This window comes from Triticum urartu, chromosome 6, assembly GCF_003073215.2.
Source record: "Triticum urartu cultivar G1812 chromosome 6, Tu2.1, whole genome shotgun sequence".
Taxonomy (NCBI): Eukaryota; Viridiplantae; Streptophyta; class Magnoliopsida; order Poales; family Poaceae; genus Triticum; species Triticum urartu.
The window spans coordinates 483447439-483470038 of NC_053027.1; the positions used below are offsets into that span (position 1 = coordinate 483447439).

The 22600-nt window shown below is 45.8% G+C and overlaps 1 protein-coding gene and 1 pseudogene across 1 annotated transcript; one reads left to right on the forward strand and one right to left on the reverse strand.

Annotated features, from left to right (window-relative positions):
- The first annotated feature begins 13174 nt into the window (after positions 1-13174).
- On the forward strand, positions 13175-20942 carry LOC125514403. The gene is made up of 5 exons (XM_048679718.1): positions 13175-13768; positions 17781-18093; positions 18492-20208; positions 20484-20602; positions 20773-20942. Exons 1-3 carry the CDS (start codon positions 13412-13414, stop codon positions 20168-20170), a joined length of 2349 nt encoding a protein of 782 aa, XP_048535675.1. The 5' UTR covers positions 13175-13411; the 3' UTR covers positions 20171-20208; positions 20484-20602; positions 20773-20942.
- A 276-nt stretch (positions 20943-21218) lies between these two features.
- Positions 21219-22148, reverse strand: LOC125514404 (annotated as a pseudogene).
- Positions 22149-22600: the final 452 nt, after the last annotated feature.

Genomic DNA, 22600 nt, shown 5'->3' on the forward strand with positions numbered 1-22600 from the left:
GAAGTTTTATTCAAGGCGAACTGTCAAGGGGTTCCCATTATAACCCAACCGCGTAAGGAACGCAAAATCCGGGAACATAACACCGATATGACGGAAACTAGGGCGGCAAGAGTGGAACAAAACACTAGGCATAAGGCCGAGCCTTCCACCCTTTACCAAGTATATAGATGCATTAAATAACAAGATAATATTATAGTGATATCCCAACAAATAAACAATGTTCCAACAAGGAACGATCTCCAAACTTCACCTACAACTAGCAACGCTATAAGAGGGGCTGAGCAAAGCGGTAACATAGCCAATCAACGGTTTGCTAGGACATGGTGGATTAGAGGTTTGACATGGCAATTTGGGAGGCATGATAAGCAAGTGGTAGGCATCGTAGCATAGGCATAGCAAAAGAGCGAGCATCTAGCAAGCAAAGATAGAAGTGATTTCGAGGCTGTGATCATCTTGCCTACAAAGTTGTCAGAGTTGACTTGGTCCTCGTAAGCAAACTCAACGGGCTCCTCGTTAGAGAACTCGTCTCCCGGCTCTACCCAAACAAGACAAACAAGCAAAAGGAACACAATCAACCACGTGCAAAGCTCGAACAACATGATGCAAACATGGTATGCTATGCGGGATGCGATATGTGATGCATATGCAAGATTTGACAAGGAATGATTGAACCTGGCCTCAACTTGGAAATCCAAGAGTTCCACTGGAAAGGTGAGGTGATTTCGGTTGAAATCAATATAAATAACACCAGAATCGGATGCACGGTTTGGAAATGGCAAGCAAAACAAATATGGCACCAGTCTGCGATAAACAGCAAGTAGCCATCTAAATGCATCAAGTTAAACATGCTACAGCACTCAAACATGACAACAAAATACATGGTAGGGATCCACTCATGTTGCTTGACAAAAGATGAACACTGAGCTACGGCCAATTCATCCATTAACAGGTTCAAACAAGCATGGCAAAAGAGCAAATGATAACAGGTTTCAGACTTAGTGAAATTAACACAAGTCTGGAATTTAACATCAGGTAGCACACTTTGGAGCATGAAAACTATATGCTACAAGAACTTAACATGGCAAAGCAAGGCATTAAATGAAGCTACTCAAAGCACTTAACAAAAGTCCCTTAGTGACCTTGAGACAAAAGGGATCAGAAAATACAATTGCAAGCATGTGAACATGGCAAAAACATAATCAGATTACAGACTTAGAGAAAAACTAGAGCATGCAAATAGTTTAACGAGTAGGCATGTTCACGAGCTTGATGCACTCACTACAGCGCAAGGCATGACAACCTAAGCATACACCCATCAAGAATACATATTATAGAAGCTAGACATGGCAAGAACAACAACATATCGTGCACGGATCAACAACAACATCCACGGAAAAATCGCTAACAAGTCAACAATCTGCCAGGATTCACGAAATAGCAAAAGTAGAGCTCGATTGACCCAAGCTAGGGTGCTCCATAATTGCAAACAAAGACATGGATGGATAGAGCACCACAATATTAACAAATCATCATTACTGATCATGCTTAAAAGAGGCACGGATCACTAGGAAACAACATGAACATATGGCATATTGATAAAAACAGAACAAGGACTTAGAGAAATTCTAAGTCCCTGAAATCAGCATTAACGAATGCACTACTTTGCAAGCTTGTGCTAGTCACCAAACATGTCACAAAAATACATGGAAAGCACCTTTGTAAAGATGGCATGGCATATAACAAAACTCATGTAGAGCTCAGGGGCATATGATGCACACAATAATCATGGCAAAAATGACAAATAGCTATTTGCTGCAGCAGATCTGACAATTAACTCAAATAGCTCTCTTCCAACAGAATTTCCGGCATCAAATGAGCTCGAATGAAAATGATGCAATGAGATGAAATGATGTACTCTCTTAGACAAACATTTTGATATGCTACACGCTTAAAACGGAGCTACAGGTGCGGAGTTACGACATGATGAAAAACGCAAAATAACTAGGGTTTCGGGGGAAAGTCAACCGTCTCAGATCCAGATCTAGATCCAGCCGGCGCGGATCCCGAGGTTCGCCGGAGTTACTGTTCACCGGAGGTCGACGGAGATGGTGGTGGTGGCCGGAGCTCGCCGTAGTCGGAGGAGGACGCCGGAGATGGTGGTGGTGGCCGCGGGCGCCGGTGGCTGGGGCGGCGCGCACCGGTGGCCGGAGCTGCGGAGCTCGCCGGCGCCAAGGTCGGCGGCAGGGCGGCGAAGGGCGGCGTCGGGCGTCGCTGGAAGGCGGGGAGGAGGCGCGGGGCGCGACCCGGGAGGCGGCACGGGAGGGCCTGCCCCGGGCTTCGGCGGGCCGGCGGCGGGAGGAGGCCGACCGGGACATGTGGCACGTCCCGGTTGGCTGCGGGCAGCAGCGGACGTTGTCCGGTGCGGGCCGGACACGTCCGGTGCGCGGAGGAGCGGATTTTCTAGGGTTAGGGGTGGAGAGATCCGAAAATTTCGGGAGAGGGTCTATATATAGGCATAGAGGGAGCTAGGAGAGTCCAAATGAGGTGCGGTTTTCGGCCACGCGATCGTTATCGAACGACCAAGATGATGGAGGAGGTTTAGGTGGGTTTTGGGCCACTTTGGAAGGGTGTTGGGCTGCAACACACACGAGGCCTTTTCGGTCCTTCGGTTAACCGTTGGAGTATCAAATGAAGTCCAAATGGCACGAAACTTGGCAGGCGGTCTACCAGTAGTAAACCAAGGCCGCATGACAAGTCTCGGTCCAATCCGAAAATGTTTAACCCCCACACACGAAAAAAGGTAAAAGGGAACACCGGGTGACATAGGAGCGCCGGATTGCAAAACGGACAACGGGGAAAATGCTCGGATGCATGAGACGAACATGTATGCAAATGAAATGCACACGATGACATGATATGCAATGCATGACACGCAAGCAATGAGAAGGCAACAACAGCGAATAACTAGAGGACATCTGGCACAACGGTCTCGGGGCGTCACACTATGGCTAGTAAAATAGTTTATAAACCATAGAGAAGTTGGAATACAATAGGTTTAACACCATAAAGAATGAGTTCGTTACAGTACCTTGAAGTGGTGATTTATTTTCTTATACTAACGGAGCTTACGAGTTTTCTGTTAAGTTTTGTGTTGTGAAGTTTTCAAGATTTGGGTAAGGATTTGATGGATTATGGAACAAGGAGTGGCAAGAGCCTAAGCTTGGGGATGCCCAAGGCACCCCAAGGTAATATTCAAGTATAGCCAAGAGCCTAAGCTTGGGAATTCCCCGGAAGGCATCCCCTCTTTCGGCTTCGTTCATTGGTAACTTTACTTGGAGCTATATTTTTATTTACCACATGATATTGTTTTGCTTGGAGCGTCAATTTATTTTGTTAGGATTTGCTTGCTGTTATTTAGAACAATGTTTTGCATCTTTTATTTCAATAAAAGTGGCATTGATAGCCTTTACTATGCCTATTTTAGAAGTCCACATGTTGCTGTTTGAAAACAGAAAGTTTACCGCTGTTGCAATAATTCCCTAGAAAAGTCAGAATGTGATAAAATGTTGAAACCTTTTGCATATTAAGCTCTGATAAATTTACTACAGTGGGAATTTTCTTTCATAATTTTTGGAGCTAGGGAAGTATGGATATTGCTGCATTCTTTACAGACTATCCTGTTTAGGCAGATTGCTGTTATGTTTGCATTGTTTGCATATGTTTGCTTCTTTAATGATTCTATTTGAGGATAGGACTATTAAATATGCAGAGGAATTTAGTATGCAATGTTGAATAATAATTTTAGTGATTTGCTACAGTAGAGTATGATAAGGTTTTTGCAATGGTTTATACTAACGTATCTCATGAGTCCTTGTTGAGTTTTGTGTGGATGAAGCTTTTGAGATTTAGGGAGACCGTGATATGAGAGGAATTAAGGAGACACAAAAGCTCAAGCTTGGGGATGCCCAAGTCATCCCAAGATAATATTTCAAGAAGTCTCAATCATCTAAGCTTGGGGATGCCCCGGTTGGCCATCCCACCTTTCTTCTTCAACAATTATCGGTTAGTATCGATTGATCCTAAGTTTTTGCTTCTTCACATGATGTTTGTTATTCTTAGAATGTCATTTTCTTTTTCTTTGCTTGCTGTTTGAATAAAATACCAAGATCTGAAATTATTAAATGAGAGAGAGTCTTCACATAGTTGCATAATTATTCGACTACTCATTGATCTTCACTTAAATCTTTCGGAGTAGTTTGTCATTTGCTCTAGTGCTTCACTTATATCTTTTTAGAGCATGGTGGTAGTTTTATTTTGAAGAAATAGATGAACTCTCATGCTTCACTTAGATTATTTTGAGAGTCTTAAATAGCATGGTAATTTGCTTAAATAATCCTAATATGCTAAGCATAAAAGATTTGTAAGAATTCTTATGAGTGTGTTGAATACTAAGAAAAGTTTGATGCTTGATAATTGTTTTGAGATATGAAGATGGTGCTATTAGAGTCATGCTAGTTGAGTAGTTATGAATTTGAGAAATACTTGTGTTGAAGTTTGTGATTCCCATAGCATGCACGTATGGTGAACCGTTATGTGATGAAGTCGGAGCATGATTTATTTATTGATTGCCTTCCTTATGAGTGGCGGTCGGGGACGAGCGATGGTCTTTTCCTACCAATCTATTCCCCTAGGAGCATGCGCGTAGTACTTTGTTTCAATAACTAATAGATTTTTTCAATAAGTATGTGAGTTCTTTATGACTAATGTTGAGTCCATGGACTATACGCACTCTCACCCTTCCACCATTGCTAGCCTCTCTAGTACCGTGCAACTTTCGCCGGTACCATAAACCCACCATATACCTTCCTCAAAACAGCCACCATACCTACCTATTATGGCATTTCCATAGCCATTCCGAGATATATTGCCATGCAACTTTCCACCGTTCCGTTATTATGACACGCTTCATCATTGTCATATTGCTTTGCATGATCATGTAGTTGACATCGTATTCGTGGCAAAGCCACCATTCATAATTCTTTCATACATGTCACTCATGCATCATTGCACATCCCGGTACACCGCCGGAGGCATTCATATAGAGTCATATCTTGTTCTAAGTATTGAGTTGTAATTCTTGAGTTGTAAGAAAAATAAAAGTGTGATGATCATCATTATTAGAGCATTGTCCCAGTGAGGAAAGGATGATGGAGACTATGATTCCCCCACAAGTCGGGATGAAACTCCGGACAAAAAATAAATAAAAGAGGCCAAAGAAGCCCAAATAAAAAAAGAGAAAAAAAAGAGGCCATAAAAAAGAGAAAGGCCCAAATAAAAAAATAAAAAAATGAGATAAAAAGAGAGAAGGGACAATGCTACTATCCTTTCACCACACTTGTGCTTCAAGGTAGCACCATGATCTTCATGATAGAGAGTCTCCTATGTTGTCACTTTCATATACTAGTGGGAATCTTTCATTATAGAACTTGGCTTGTATATTTCAATGGTGGGCTTCCTCAAAATGCCCTAGGTCTTCGTGAGCAAGCGAGTTGGATGCACGCCCACTTAGTTTCTTTTTGAGCTTTCATACACTTATAGCTCTAGTGCATCCGTTGCATGGCAATCCCTACTCACTCACATTGATATATATTGATGGGCATCTCCATAGCCCGTTGATACGCCTAGTTAATGTGAGACTATCTTCCCCCTTTTGTCTTCTCCACAACCACCACAATAGATCGGGAGTTCCGTCGCCAGAAGCCTCCGTAGCCACCAAAAGCCAATCTAGACCCGTTCTGGCACCCTGCCGGAGGGGGCAATCCTTCTCCGGTGGCCATCTTCATCATCCCGGTGCTCTCCATGACGAGGAGGGAGTAGTTCTCCCTCGGGGCTGAGGGTATGTACCAGTAGCTATGTATTTGATCTCTCTCTCTCTCTCGTGTTATTGAGGCGATACGATCTTGATGTATCGCGAGCTTTGCTATTATAGTTGGATCCTATGATGTTTCTCCTCCCCCTCTTCTCTCTTGTAATGAATTGAGTTTCTCCTTTGAAGTAATCTTATCGGATTGAGTATTTAAAGATTTGAGAACACTTGATGTATGTCTTGTCGTGCGTATCTGTGGTGACAATGGGATACCACGTGATTCACTTGATGTATGTTTTGGTGATCAACTTGCGGGTTCCGCCCATGAACCTATGCATAGGGGTTGGCACACGTTTTCGTCGTGATTCTCCGGTAGAACTTTGGGGCACTCTTTGAGGTCCTTTGTGTTGGTTGAATAGATGAATCTGAGATTGTGTGATGCATATCGTATAATCATACCCACGAATACTTGAGGTGACATTGGAGTATCTAGGTGACATTAGGGTTTTGGTTGATTTGTGTCTTAAGGTGTTATTCTAGTACGAACTCTAGGGTTGTCTGTGACACTTATAGGAATAGCCCAACGGATTGATTGGAAAGAATAACTTTGAGGTGGTTTCGTACCCTACCATAATCTCTTCGTTCATTCTCCGCTATTAGTGACTTTGGAGTGACTCTTTGTTGCATGTTGAGGGATAGTTTTATGATCCAATTATGTTAGTATTGTTGAGAGGACTTGCACTAGTGAAAGTATGAACCCTAGGCCTTGTTTCCTAGCATTTCAATACCGTTTACGCTCACTTTTATCACTTGTTACCTTGCTGTTTTTATAATTTCAGATTACAAATACCTTTATCTACTATCCATATACCACTTGCATCACCATCTCTTCGCCGAACTAGTGCACCTATACAATTTACCATTGTATTGGGTGTGTTGGGGACACAAGAGACTCTTTGTTATTTGGTTGCAGGGTTTCTTGAGAGAGACCATCTTCATCCTACGCCTCCTACGGATTGATAAACCTTAGGTCATCCACTTGAGGGAAAATTGCTACTGTCCTACAAACCTCTGCACTTGGAGGCCCAACAACGTCTACAAGAAGAAGGTTGTGTAGTAGACATCAACCGTCAAAGATGTTCTTTGACTGGTTTCACTTTTGGGTCGACTCGCAAACGATGCTCAGCCAGTCCCCTGGGAACACCTGGCATGCCAGAAGGTTTCCATGCAAAGATGTCCCAGTTCTCACGGAGGAGCTGGATGAGCGCTTCTTCCTATTTGGAGTCGAGTGTTGTCGAAATGTGAGTCGGAGCAGCATTGGGATCCGTCGGGTGAATGTGAATTGACTTTGTTTCGCCAGACGACTGGAATGCTGAATTCATGGCAGGCTTCTTAGCTCGCAACAAATCACTTGGATCTACATTTTTTTGATACCCCTGCAATTCCACTACTGCCATCTATGCATCGACGATCTTTGAGCCTTTCTGGAAGCACTCTTATGCCTTCTTTCGATTGCCAGTGATAGTGATCACCCCTTTGGGACCAGGCATCTTCAATTTGAGGTACACGTAACATGGTCGAGGCATAAAACGTGCATAAGCTGGTCTGCCCAAAATAGCATGATAAGCACTCTGGAAATCTACAACTTCAAATGTCAACCTTTCTTTGCGGTAATTCTTGGAATCATCGAACACTACATCAAGGGCGATCTGGTCGAGTGATGCAGCCTTCTTGCCAGGAATTACTCCATGGAAACTCATATTGCTTTCACTTAGTCTGGACATCGGAATGCCCATTCCTTTCAACGTCTCTGCATACAGTATACTCAGGCCACTGCCACCATCCATCAGAACCTTAGTCAACTGAGTACCTTTGACTACTGGGTCGACCACCAGCGCTTGCCTCCCAGGGGTGCCTATGTGCGCTGGGTGATCAGACTGGTCGAATGTGATGGCAGTCTGAGACCACTTCAAATAACTGGGTGTCACCGGAGCAACCATGTTCACTTCTCTGTTGATGACTTTCAGTCGACTTTTACTCTCAACATCAGCAAAAATCATCAGAGTGGAATTGATGTGGGGGTAACCATCATCGTCCTCTTCCCCATCCTCAACTTTGTCTGTTTCCTTCTCCTTTTCCTTGGGTTGTTTTTTTCAGAATTGCTGGATTAGGAGTCGACACTGTCGAGTGGTATGCTTTGGGTAGATGAAATTACCCTCTTCATCTTTCTTGGTGTGAATGTGGCATGGTAAATCCACCACATCATTTCCATCCTGATCTTTTACTTTCTTGGGGTTCCACGGTACTTTGGGCTTCCCCTTGAACTTCCCCTGAGTCACGGCTAAGGCTTCACCAGGAGCGGCTGGCTCGGCTTTGCGCTTCTGCTTCCGACTGTAGTTTCCTCCTCCGATTTCGTGGGAGACTGTTTTGTGCTTGCCACTCCGGAGTCGGTCTTCTTCTTCACCATTGGCGTACTTGGTGGCAATCTCCATCATCCGAGTCAGAGTAATATCTCCTGTCCGACCGAATTTCAGATTCAACTCCCGATACTTAACGCCTTCTTTGAAGGCACAAATTGCTTGGTGATCTGACACATTCTCCACTGTGTGGTGCAACGTGATCCATCTCTGGATATAATCTCTCAAAGTTTCATTCGGTTTCTGAACGCAACACTGTAATTCTGTCAACCCTGCTGGTCGCTTGCAAGTACCTTCAAATGTTCTGACAAATACTCGAGCAAGATCTTCCCAAGTATAAATACTACCAGGAGCTAACTGATTCAGCCACGCCCTGGCCGAGCCCTCTAGCATCAAAGGAAGGTGCTTCATGGCCACTTCATCGTTGCCGCCATCGATCTGTACAGCCACTCGGTAATCTTCAAGCCAAGTGTCAGGCTTGGACTCACCAGTAAACTTACTGACTCAAGTCGCCAACCTAAAGTTGGGAGGAATCACCGCAGCCCTGATGGCTCTACTGAAGCACTCTGGGCCTGAGACATGCACTCTGCTACTGGTTGGAAAATCTCTGTCGGGGCCTTCTCTGTGAGCTCTGTTTCGGTCGACCAGACCCTGAACGAGAATAGATCTCGCATCAAAGCCCGGTTCCCTGGGGTCGACTGGAATCCTTCGCCCACCACTGTGAGGGCGTCTGTCATCCTACTGCCGAGGCATGTATGATCCACTCCTTGGGGGAGGCGTGGGCCCTCGACGACGATCATCATGATCGAGTCGGTGATCATACTGCTCACGGTTTCTGTACTGATATCGTCGGTCTCCACGTCCCTCACGCCCCGGGGGCGATCTTGGGCTGTAAGCCGACTGGACTGTGTCTGCAACCACGGATCTGCTGTGAATCCTATTCCGCGACTGAGATGCTATTGTATTCTGCTCTCCCGCGGCTCGGATCAAAGCCCGGATCTGCACTAAACCTCGACCAGCTTCTGACTGGGAAGGTTGAATTGACTCCGCTATTCGGGCCGCAGCTGCGAGATTCTGGATTGGAGCTCGGTACCTGAGTCGGAGGCGGAAAAAGTTGACGTCAACTCGATTCGGGAGCACGCTGCCGAGCACGCTCGTCGAGTGAGCGCTGGAGGTTCTCTAGTCGAGTGCGCTCAGCCAAGTTGGCCAGGTGTGCCTCCTCCAAGGCCTGGGCCTCAGGGGTTTCTCCAACGATAGGAGTGTGAAGCGCATCCATGTTCCAGTGGCGAAGTTCCTCCCTCCTCTGTGAAGAGAGGGGTTCGGGTCAGTACTCTTCGTGTACACGCGACGGATCGCCGCCACCATCGCCTCCGTCCTCACGGGTGAAGCCAGGAGGACTACGTGGTCCATTGACCATCAAAACTTCCGTCGCGGGGTCGCTGCTGTCGCACTCGGATGCCTTCTCTACGGAGCCAGTCGAACAGGCCATAGAGAGTTTCGTCGAGATCGATTGCCGCGACCTGGGGGTGGCCGATTGGCGAGCCACCGCGTGCCTCACCCACCGCTGAAGCCTCGACCGACCGAAACGTTTGCCCCGACGGGCTGCAGGGAGGGAGGTCGGCACGGGAGCCCGCCGATACTGAGTCGACGGCTGCCGTAAGAGGACGCCACGGACGCACGCGCGAAAGTGCGTTGCCCCACGGACGGGGAGCGCCTCGACGTCGAGTGGCGCTTCCTGGAGCCCAGCGAAGTCGTCGGCGATGAATACGAGCGCACCGAGACGGATCTCGTGGCCCTTGGCCAAACCTCTGCCTGAAACCATGTTGATGGGGATCGGAAAAATCACAACTTCTCCAACAAGTCACTAAGACACATGCCCCACGGTGGGCGCCAACTGTCGTGGTTCTAAGTCTGACAGTAGAATGGGGGGGGGGTAGGAATGTAGAGGCAAGATCTTAGCTATGGAGGAGTTGTACACGCGAGTTTTACGAGTTCAGACCCTTCTCGGAGGAAGTAACAGCCCTACGTCTCGGAGCCCGGAGGCGGTCGACTGCATTATATGCGTGTATGTTACAGGGGGTCGAACCCTTGTCCCTGAGGAGGGGGGTGGCTTATATAGAGTTCACCAGACTCCTCCTGCCCTCAGTTACAAAGGGTGTAAGGTACATAAAGAGGGGGACGTTACTGGTAACGCCTGCAATAAAGATACATAATGACCATTAAAGCTATGACTTAATTCCCAACCGTTGCAGAATGGAGTGGCTCTAGATCTTCTGGTAGTCGAGTGATTGTCCATACGGTCGAGTGTCCTCGAGACTGTCGAGTGGAACATAGCTTCATGGTCGAGTGGATGATGATTTTTCTTCGAGTGCTTCCGGCTCCTTTAGAGATGTCCTTGGGGAGGGTATCTTGGACAGATCCATAACCCTACCTAGGTACATAGCTTCATCAGCCGGCCCAGGTGGGCTTGGCCCCAGGGGGCAGGGGCACTTCTCTCTCTCCCCTGCCTTTCCTTTTTATTTTTTTATTTTTTTATTTTCAGCAGCTTTTGCATTTTCTTTTTAGCCAAAAATGACTTTGCAGAATTATGCCACTAGCCAAAACATTTTCAAATAATTAAAGTGCACTGCCACAAAAAGTTTGTGAAAGTTGCCAATTTTATAAATTAAAAAGGGCATTTAATTTATTGCTTAGGTCATTGTTATAAGTAGTTTAGGCCACTTAAACCCTTTGCAAAAATGTTGGTTCACCACCAATATTAGTTCTGGAATATTTGGCACATGATGAACATTTTTGTTTTCATGTTTGAGAAATTTTGCATTTCACTTAGCATTTGAATTTGCATTCAAAGGGTAAGTTGAAAGAAACATGAGATAATAATGATCAGGCACATGTTTAGCAAAAAGATTAACTTAACCCCAGGGGTTACTGTAGCATCATTACACCGGGGTGTTACAGACTCCTACTGGTTCGATAAACATTGGTTCTTAACTGAAGGAAATACTTTCTACTGTTGTGCTACATCACCCTTCCACTTCGGGGAAATCCAACAACTCCATCGTGAGTGGCACCTTCCAGAAGAGAAACCAAGCCCATTGTTTGTTGTCTGCCAAACGGAAATTGTCCTCCTCCGGTGGCGCAACACGATGAAAGGGGAGAGAGGGGACAACGTAACGACTACTGTATTGCGTGAGCCTCCATGCATAATGACACAGGCATGGTTTTATCAACTTGTACACGAGTGCCCGACCTTGAAAGGGTCTTGGAGGACGAAATTTCCACACCACAATAAAAATGCCAATTCACAAAGCCTTTAAAACTGAGTCAGAGGTTATTTTATCTGGTTCCTCTCCCTTAAAATGTTATTCCATGAGAAATAAACAAACAAGGGTACTTGAAGGAGGTTAAATATATGTTTGATCCAGTTATTTTTCAGTCGAGCGATAAAAATCCTATTTTATGAGTGCATATGCTTTATGAGCTATCCCTCGGATTGGGATAATGCCATCTATTTGGTTTGGGGATAAGAGGGATGGGGAAGGTTGGGGTATCCAATATTCCTAAAATATCCCTGAAACAGTGGTCGAGCGGAGCTGACAAAATGTGCAGGATGGAGCCAACCACACCCACTCGCTCAATTACCTCCTACCCTCCACTAAAGCAGATCAAAGCCCTCCCCCGTTCCTTCTGTCCGATGACTCAATTACCATGCCCCTCTCGATCTCTCCAGATCTGGCCTCCTCCGACCCTCCCATCTTGATTTCTCCTGACATGGCACCCCCCGAGTTGGAACAATGGACAACGGCTAGATCAAGGTACACCGCCCATCTCATTTTTTCTCCCATATATCCTCGCTCCCTCCCTCCCCCATCTATCTCTTGCAAACGGGCGCATGCCGGTGATGTCTTTGACGTTGGGCGGCGGCGCGGGATAGATGACTATGCCAAGAACACTTTTGGTAAATCTAATATCCCGTGTAATTGAGCTATTTTTGGCAATCTCAACATTGTGTGCATGAACACGGTATAATGAGTTGATTTGGAAAACAGATCTGAAATAATGAGTGCACCAAGTTCATGTCGGTTGTTTGTTTTGCAGGTGACACCCGATAGGTGGGCAACAATGGTGTAATTTTAATCGTCTTTAAATCCTCGGGCCTGTTTGAGTGAGAAAATCAGAAGAGTTTTTTGAGATATAGGGATCTTCATTTCAGTAGTTAAGCCACCTTGATATTTACTAAACAAAACAACATTATTTCTTTATCAAGGTATCATATATATTTTTTTCTAACAAAGAAAGACTTGATGCTAAACAAGCCAAAGGCTCTAGTTTGACAAGTCCTAGCCCACTATGAGCCCAGGCCTCCTCCAGCTGAGTAGTTTGATAAGGCCACCCCCCAAAGGTATATCTAAATGGCAAATGTTCACTGGGAGGGAGCTCCTAGCGAACGACCTTAAAGTCATTGGATTGTGGTCAAACACATAACATTTTTTCTAGAAGAATTACACTACGCCGTTGGCTTTTTCCCCCTAAACATGACAATTTTCTTTTCATATATGGGAAGTCCCTAAAAAATGCATGGCAATTTTAGTTATTTTGGCATAACAACCGGGTCATTCGCCGGCAATTTCTTCTCAGCGAACGTTCGCCTCATAAACGGGTTCAAGAAACAAAGGAAAAAGAAACCAGCGTCATCCCAGAAAAGCCAAACCAACGTCATCGACATGACCTTCCAAACCCTCCGCTGTCATCCACGCCGTCCATCTGCCCCCGGACCCGGACCCCGGAGTACCCCACACACCAACCCACCGCACCGCTCCGAGAAATCCCCACGCAGAAGAGAAAGGCTCAGATAAAAAAGCCGACGGAAACTCTGCGTGCTCCGCTGGTGTGGTGCTCGACTAGAAGGGAGTCCCCTCTCTCATCGCCCCCGCCCCGCCTCCCCCGACCGAAACTTCTCCTCCGCTTCGCCCATCTCACCGCCACCCCCACCCCCGTCTAATTGAAGCGCCAAACGGGCGCGCCATTTGAATTCCCCGGGAGCTTCCGCCCCCAGCGCCTCCTCGGGGCGCCCCCTCTGCCGCCCGGCCCGCCTAGGGTTTCGCTCCGGGACCCCCCTCGCGCGGCCATGGGGGACGCCGCGGCGGCGTCGCCCCGCGCGGCGCCGGCGAAGCGGCGGCGCGCGGACGACGGCGCGGGGATGCGGCGGGTGGCGGAGATCGTCATGGTGCTGGCCGCCGCCGGGGAGATGCGGGGCGGGAGGGACCCCACGGCGGCGGAGCGGGCGCTCGCGGCCGAGGCGCGCGAGAGGCTGGCCGCCGCAGTCGCCGGGGGCGCGACCCGGCCCAAGGATCTGTTCCCGGGGGAGGCGGTGCGCGCCGTCGTCGAGGATCTCGGCCTCAACAGGGCCAAGGACCCCGCCGCCATGGGGTTCCGCCCGCCCAAGGCCTCCATCGCCGACAGGCTCTCGCTTACTAAGCGCAAGGTTTGTGGATTCCCGATTCTCGCTTCCTACCAGTTTACTGGCCTTGTGGCGAAGTCGTACTAGTGACCGGAATCGGAGCAATTTGGTGATGTCGATGTCGATGTGAGGCTGCTCGCGTCTATCAAAATTCTGTAGTCTGTATGCTCGTACAAGCACAGGCTATGAGTATTACCATGTGGATGCTGCTTTATGTCTGCTGATTTTTTGATATAGTTCATCTACTCCTGTTGTACTTTAGTTCGATGGATTTTATTTGCTCTTATGAGGATTGGGGGAGGCAGGCTTTTGTCCGAGCGGGGTGCAAGCTTTGCCAATATCTGGCAGTCGTCTCTAATATCTGATATATTCATGATTCTAAGATATGCCAACCAAAAAGGTTCAGTTACCTAAACGGTATTAAAAATCACGCGACAGCAACTAAAATAGCTTAGCAAAAAGCATAACATGTTTGAAGCATCAGTTGCAGAACAGCTGCACGCCAATTGCCTACTCAAGGCTTAAACACTGCTTGTGGTATGGCAATAACATCTTGTCCACTAAACCATCACTATCCTTGTGGTTACAAACTGTGATATCCCAAACCCGATTAGGATCACAACTTCACTGTAGGTAAGATAATTTGGGATACATTGGAGAATTGAGTCTAGAGAGAGAGAGAGAGAGAGAGAGAGAGATAGACTTGGGGAAGGGGAAGGTCAGAGACAGATACAAGAAATGGAAATAGGGACTGAACTAATTCGAAAACTGAAACTAGCCAAACACCATACAGTCATCCTTATACTCTTGGCTGGTGCCTTCCCTGATTTGGGCTGCAGCCCACCATCACTGTCCGGTCCACTGGATTTTAAATGAGCGTGTGAGGCTCAAACGCTCCTTCCTGCCTCACTCGCCTGGTCTTCCTTCGTCAGAGTATCATCGCTGACACAAACATCAGGGGCTGCAGAGCTGCACCCCCATTTATCAGACTAGTCCGTCATTGCTCAAGAGCGCTTTCTCCTAAGACTGTTAGAGGGGGGGGGGGGGGGGGGGGGGGGGGGATCTGAAACGCTTGAAAAATAACTACAGGAAGAAAACCTGGGGTAGGGATATCTAGCCATTATTATCATTTTACCACGGTAAAGGCTGCAAAGTGCCTTCTATGGTAACATCTACAAACTGATTGGTCCAAATCATAAACCGAGTCGAAGATCCTATGATTCCGGATATTCCAGCACGTGATGTGACCATGCTAATAGAGCTGCTTTTTTCATGCACATATATTGAGCAAATATTTATGAATCAGGTTTTGGGCTCCCGAGCACACTGGTGCTTGGAATCCTGTCCGACAGACATTGACTTGTGATCTGTGCCAAAATGGTTATTTAATCAATATATATGGGAGTATACAATAGTAATACAAGGGATATGTATAGGAAAACAGCGTGTTTCAGTGCGTCCAGGACGTGCACAATGGATATTAATTTCATCAGCGGGTGATGTGCGCGTACATGAGATAGGTGGGCTCAGCATGGTTTTCGAGTCGCGGGACTAGTCGCGACTAGTTGTCGACTAGTCGATGAGTCGCAAAAAAATGTCGACTCGAGTCACGAGTCGCGACTAGTCGCAACTGCAGGCTCGACTTTCCGAGTCGCTACCCCGGAGCGACTCAGATGAGTCGTGACTCGAAAACCATGGGGCTCAGCTATGACACTTTGATCGTGATTTTGGCACGTAAATAAATTATACTGGCTTTTTAACCTTGCAAAAAAGGTAAGCAAGCAAAGTTCTAATGGATGTGTACAAATGAAATGAGAAGTTATACACGGCTATTATGTTTAACCTCGCAAAAAAGTTATCGAAAATCATGGATGTGTAAAAATGGAATGATAAGAATCCACCAGTCCAATTGTAGAAGGCTTGTTCTGATTCATTTAAGCCAACATTCCTCTAATTCGTCTACACCAAACTTATTACAACAAGAAAGCCTTTCAATCCCAAACAAGTTGGGGTAGGCTAGAGTTGAAACCCATAAGATCTCAAAGCCTAGTTATGGTTCTGGCACGTGGATAGCTAACTTCCACGCAGGGATGGCAATGGGGACAATCCCCTATTGTGGGCGCTGACATCCCCATCCCCATCTATTACCAATTACCCCATCCCCATTTACATGACCGGGGATGAAATTTGCCCATACCATCCCCATTGGGGAACGGGACCCCATTGGTTCCCCCTTTCCCCATAAAATAATCATATATGAATATATAAATATAATGAGGCACTCTAGCTGGTGAATGGGTAGTGGCTGAGTAAGGCAGCAACATGCCCGGATAAGACGATGTGTTACCTTTGGACCTAGTGCTACGGAGTTGCCTTGTCCAAGTTGCAGCCAATCTTGTCCATTTTGACTTCTTCGTCATGGCGGAGACTGAGGTAAGGTAGGGTTAAAGTTTTTCAAGGCTTTTGTTGTTCTGCGAATTTGTTTGTGAAATTGTTAGGGTTGACCCCATTGTGTATATATAGGCATATACATGGTCCAAGTGTTATATTTAAAAAGCGGGTTACCGATGGAATTGGGTATGGGGAAGAGGGTATTGTCCCCATCCCCATCGTACCCTACGGGAATAAACTAGTTTGGTAAGTATCCCTATGGGGAAGGTTTTTGCCAATCCCCACCCCCTAATAGATGAAATCCCCATGGGTTTGGCAGGTATGGGGCCGAAGGCCATTGCCGTCCCTACTTTCCACGTACGACACACCCCTGTCCTTGGCTAGTTCTTTGGTGATATTCCAGTCCTTCAAATCTCTCTTAATGGACTCCTTCCATGTCAAGTTTGGTCTACCCCGACCTCTCTCGATATCACCGGTCTACCCTGACCTCTCTTGATATCATCGGTCTACCCCGACCTCTCTTGATATCATCAGTCTACCCCGGCCTCTCTTGATATCATCGGTCTACCCCGACCTCTCTTGATATCATCAGCACGCTTATCCTTCCGCTATGCACGTTGTATATGCCCAAACCAAACCATCTCAGATGATGTTGGACAAGCTTCTCTTCAATTGGTGCTACCCCAGCTCTATCACGTATATCAACATTCCGGACCCGATCCTTTCTTTTCTACCTCACCAAAAAGATTACAATGCTTTTGAAGGGTAGCTGCGTGGGACACGTAATTAGCTAAAGTCAGCATTGCTTTGGGTGGAATTTAATGTGCGCAAAGCATTAATCATACTAATAAGTTATATCATGAACTGTAGGAAATTGTAGAAATGAAAAAATAACAAATAGCTAAATTTGGGAAGTAATATAATTTTTTTACTATGATGAGCAATTATTTCCAAAAATAATTATCTCTGAGATATTATAGCAAGGAAAAAATTGAATTGCTGGAATAATGAATTAAAAAGAATAAGTAACAAAGCACGTGCTATGTTAGGTAGGCAACTAGGGCAGCCTACGTGATAATACCTTGCAAGCATACTCAGATATGCAATGCTACGTGGACATGTGTTCTGGGATATTAGTTAATGGCCCTGGCAGTGGCAGAGAGAGAAATACAAGGAGAGAACTAGAAATACAGTATCATATACGGTTTAGTACTAGGCCTTGTACAAGCGTTGATTTGACATCTCACATAGCAGCAGATGGCCAAGATAACAAGTGCACTGGGGCTCGGGAGCCAAAGCGGGTAAATATTTAGCTTTATGTTTTTCAGGGTTCTAAAATTAACGTCTGTGACTTTGGTCTCGTTCTGAATTTACCTCTGTTAAGCTTACTGCTTCTATCTTTGTGATGTCATTTACTATACTGTGTGTATATGAGTGTACTTTAAAGCACAGCGATGTTTAACTTGGTCATTTGGATATGGATTTTTTTTATCTACTGATTATGTATTGCTTGGCTAGCTAGTAACTGTTATGAGATTAACTAATAATCCTAGCTGCTGAATTCATTTGAATTATTTCTGGTCTATGCTAAACACAATATATATCTGCTCATGGATCATTTTGGCTACCTTCTTTTGTTATATAGATGGAAGAAGTCAAGGAATCTCCAGTTCAACCAACAGCAATCACACCTCAAATGACTGTCTCGAGTGGAACAGCTGAATTCCAGCCGCATGGGACTCCCATGTTTGCTGTTGGATCTCATAGGACCCCACCAGGTGCTGCAGCCTTGCCTACTACTGCCCCAGTAACTTCTACCTCTGTAATGGCCTTGAAACAGCATGGATCATCTCCTGTAAAGCCAGTTACCAACCATTCAGTTGTTGCACTATCCCAAACTGGTCAACCACATGTTAAGTCGGAAAGAGGTGTTAATGGTCCTTTGAATCTAACACGAGGTACTGCTCCATCATCTTGTCTACAGCATTTCATTCTTTAAGTAAACACTTGATGTTTTTAGCTCATGAATACCATTCTTTCTAGAGTGTAGATTAAACGCTGTAACATGTTTGCTTGGTTCTGGAACGATGTCTTGCTTTTGCCTATGATTTTACTTCTACATAAATGTTTTGTATTGTGAACTCCTTAAATATGATGGTTATGGATAACTGAAACTGTCTAAGCTACTCTTCATATAGAATTTAAAACTTTACTCGAGAATTATTCCTAAAGGTGCTTTCGTACTCAGTTTCACACTATTACTTCCTCCCATGTCTAAAAATAATCTTGGTATGTGTGATTGTTTTTGGTTTTCCTAGCTCAGAAACTAATTTGGCTGTGTTGCCCACTGCTGCAGCGTCTGTTGGCCACTTGAACAAACCGTTTCACGATACATCTGCTAGGTCCAATTCAAATGCTGCTGCAAGTAACAATCAGGTCGTGAAAAATCAGGACACAAAGGTAGCGGCAATTCAAGCTGTGACCGTAAACCCTGTTATGGGGCATCAGGCTACACCAGGGACAGCGTCTTCTGTTACTCCAAAACCTATTTTTGCCAACCACAATGCAATAGCGAAAAGTGTTCAAAATGTTCTGCAACAACCTGCTAATCATCCTAGCTGGACTCCACCATCAACTGAGTATATGCAAGCTCGTTTGGACTGCCAAATATGCAAAGTTGCTATCATGGATGCAAACAGTTTGCTTGTTTGTGATGCTTGTGAGAGGGGAGCACACTTGAAGTGCCTTCAGCATTATGGTAACAAAGGTGTTCCTATAGCTGACTGGCATTGTCCAACATGTGCAGCACAGAGCAAGGGTAAACCCCTTCCACCAAAATATGGCAAGGTTACAAGAACTGTTGTAACATCACAGTCTGGTCCACCTGTTGGTGGAACACAGTTTTCTGTTCAGCGAGTGGGGGGAAATACGGTTGCAAAGGGAAATCACCAAGCGCTTGCTACAAATGGAAACATTATCAAGCCAAACTCCATGAAAACTGGTAACACTGTAAAAAACAGTCCTGTATTGGCTCTGAATGCTGCTACTGATCTCTCGCAATCACAAACAGTTTCCATCTCCGGGCCTGCAAAAGGAAATGCTAATAATGCTGAAACCTCCTCTAATGATATGGAATGGAATGAGCAATCATGCAGCAGTACAGGATGCGAATTCACTGCTGGTAGTGAATTATCTTTGCACTCTGTGGATTCACCCAATGATACCGTTCACGGGCAGCAATCTACAGTCACTTCTAGGGCGAATTGTCCAGATAATTCTTCTGCTATTGCTGCTGATACGAAGATCAAGTCTGAAGCACAGTCTGAAGCCCCGGGCGGAGCCATGAAAATGGTTGATAAAAATGTGACACCTGTGGATCAAGCAAGCAATATTGGCAGTGAACATAATAAGGGGACTCGAGCAACCTCTGAGCCAGAGCTAGATACAGAGAACGATGTGGACATTACTAACAAAGAAAAACCAATAGATCAAGGTAGCGCTGTTGTTGCGGAGGAGAAAGCCCACACTGAAGCAACCTCTGAACCACATACAATCAAAGATGTAGAGATGACTACCAGCACTGGAATCCCCATAGGTCAAAGCAGCAACATTGCTATGGAAGAAAAAATCACTGGTGAAGATAATGCTGGAACTCAGGCAACCTCTGAGCCACAATTGATCGAAGATGTGGAAATGACATCAGTAATGGATGAAAAAAGCAACGTTGGTATTGGAGAAAAGCCCCAATCTGAAGCGACATCTGCAGTCAAAGATGTGGAGATGACCATTGTTGCTGGAATAAAAGCAGATCACACACAACTAGCAGATGGATCAACTGGAAATGGAGCAGGAGAACCTCACCATGAAGAGGCATGCATAGATAAGTCTGACTTCAGCGAATTGTCAGGTCATCATAACAACTATCAATTAATTCCAAATGGGGTGCTACCCGCTACAGATGAAGTTTTATGCAGACAGGAGACTGAGGAGGGTGACCTTGTGGGTTGCAGTGCGGCCCTAAGAGAAGACAACTAGATTCAGATATTAGTGTTGCATCCAATTTACTTTTGCAGGTGCGTTTCTAATCCAACCAGTTATTAGCTTATCATAAATATATGTTTTAGTCATAGTGGAAAATTTACTCAAAATTGGCTGTTTCTATAGCTGATTTAGAATCTTATGATGCAACCGTGGCCTAATTGAATCCTCATGGTCTAGTATGTGCTTCACAGATGAGACCTAGTGTAACAAACAAATGTCATACCCCCATCCGCCTTTTCAAATTGTAATTGCTAAACCCTTTCAGATTTAGCAATTTGTACCTGACCTTATGTTTAATCTTCAACAGATGTGGGGCATGAAGGATGCACCAGTAGATCAGCTAGCATCAGTGATTAGCCATGCTCTCTTCATTCTCCAGGATCACCTATTTAGATTTATTAGTGATGGACAACCATTTTCGTCGAGGTTTGTTCTGCACCCCGACCTCTCTTAAAATCCTTCTATCTGTGTTCTTGACTGGTTTGCCCCTTGAATGAAACACGCTCACCAGATAGGTTATTATTACACCAGTTTGTCGGCATCGCCCAGCTCATTCTTCATTTCTGCTGACACGGGTTTCTCTTGAATTTATGCAGATGCCCGGAGCCTCTTGGTGCCTCGTGAGGTTGTTGTACTTTATGTGGTTCATTATGCGTTTCTAGTTAGCGAATTCGTTCTGTTGCTCTGTGTTAATCTGCGATGCTGTAATTAGACATGCTTTGACTGGGGACTGAATCGTTTGTCATAATAATGACATTTGCCGTCATGATCAACTTGTGCCAAGGAGACGAGAGCTTACCTTAGACTGCATCCATGCGAAGGTGATGAAATGAACCAAAGTGAAAACACCGCAATGTTATATTAGTACAACTCGTCAGACAATGAGCTATGAAATAAGTGAGTCGTTACCTGTACTAGTGAATTGTTGTTGCACCTTGGGCATACATAATCTAATGGTTAAACATTAATCATGCCTGACATAAATCTTATACCTATCATATTCTAGTCTTTGGTAATTTAATTTGATTTGAGTATGAGTAAGTGAAGGCTAAGAAGCTTTTTGATTTAGTCGAGGTTTTGGTAAGATAGGATTTGATTTAGGTTTTTTTTTTGATTTAGCTAAGGTTTTGATAAAATTTGATTTGATTTGATTGATTTATAGTACATGACGTACACACATAGGATGCCATACATATGCGTGTAATCATGGCGTTCCCCATCATAACCCGATCAAACACAGCACGATCGTCGTGTTCATGCACCCAGGAACAGAAAGCACCACACGGAGACCAGACGCAACACACGGCGCACCAGCTTGGGTGCCACTCGACGCGGACGGCGCGGGCGCCGCTGTGGCAGCTCGGTTCTCCGACCGCGGCGACACCGTAGCCCGCACGTCGACCCGCAGCTTCAGCCCGCCCTTGCACTTGGCGGGGTCTGCGCTGAGGAAATACCTCGTGCCTTGGTCGTCGAGGCCTACCCTGCTGAGCCCGTCCGTGTACGTTCTGATGGCGTCGCCGGCCTCGCACGACTCGAACTCTGCCTCGGCGACGCCGGCCTCCGCCGCCTCAGACGCAAACCCTGAGATCGAAAGGCCAATTTATCGTGTAGCTGAAATATGCTGATTCTTCAACGCGATTCGTACGGGTGGGGTGGACTTACATAGTACATAGTGTGCCCCCGACCGTGAAGAGCCTGCCCGCCGAACAAGGCGAGGACGTCGGAGGCCACGGCCCAGCCCGGGTCGCCTCCGACGACGTGGTGGACGGCAGCAGCGGGTGCGGCTCCTGCGACGTACTGATGCATGGCGGCGGCCAGAAACAGAATGCCGGCGGCTCGTGGCGGAGACGAAAGACATGATGTGTGGTAAGACGAAGATGGACACACGATGAAACGAGTCATTTGCAATACTTGGTTGGCTAAAAGTGGGCTGTCTCGAGCAACCACTCCAGTACTCCAGCCACGAGAAGGTAAGGTTGTAGGCTCTCAGTTTCTGAAAGGGCGTTGCATGACAAAAGAAGAAGAAGAGTTAGGCTAAAGCTCCAGTGACGAGAACGGCAAGGCTAAGGTCGAGAGAACAACCAGTCCAGTGCTCCACTCGTATTTGTTTTCGCTTGAATAATGGCAGCTTTTTTCTATGATAATGCTAACTGGCGGACGTTCGTGGGGAAGGAACTCCCATCGAACGCCCTTACAGCCGTTTGATTGAGATCACTTGGCCCACAATTATACTTACATCACTGTATAGGTCTAGATCACCTGTTGGAGAGGCATTTTTGGCCCCATGTGATGTAAAAAGTTAGTTTTTACATCACCAAAACTATTATAAATCACCTGTTACAGATGCTCTAAGGTTGCGTTTTCAACTCATTAGAGGCATATATGCCCACTTACCAAATGAAACTTTTACAGAGTAGAGTTTCA

Bases quoted from the DNA above. Each gene is read 5' to 3' on its own strand.
- LOC125514403 (XM_048679718.1), top strand. From the start codon at position 13,412: ATGGGGGACGCCGCGGCGGCGTCGCCCCGCGCGGCGCCGGCGAAGCGG. The intron at 13,769-17,780 runs GTTTGTGGATTC...TTTGTTATATAG, and splicing joins TCTCGCTTACTAAGCGCAAG to ATGGAAGAAGTCAAGGAATC. The intron at 18,094-18,491 runs GTACTGCTCCAT...CCACTGCTGCAG, and splicing joins TCCTTTGAATCTAACACGAG to CGTCTGTTGGCCACTTGAAC.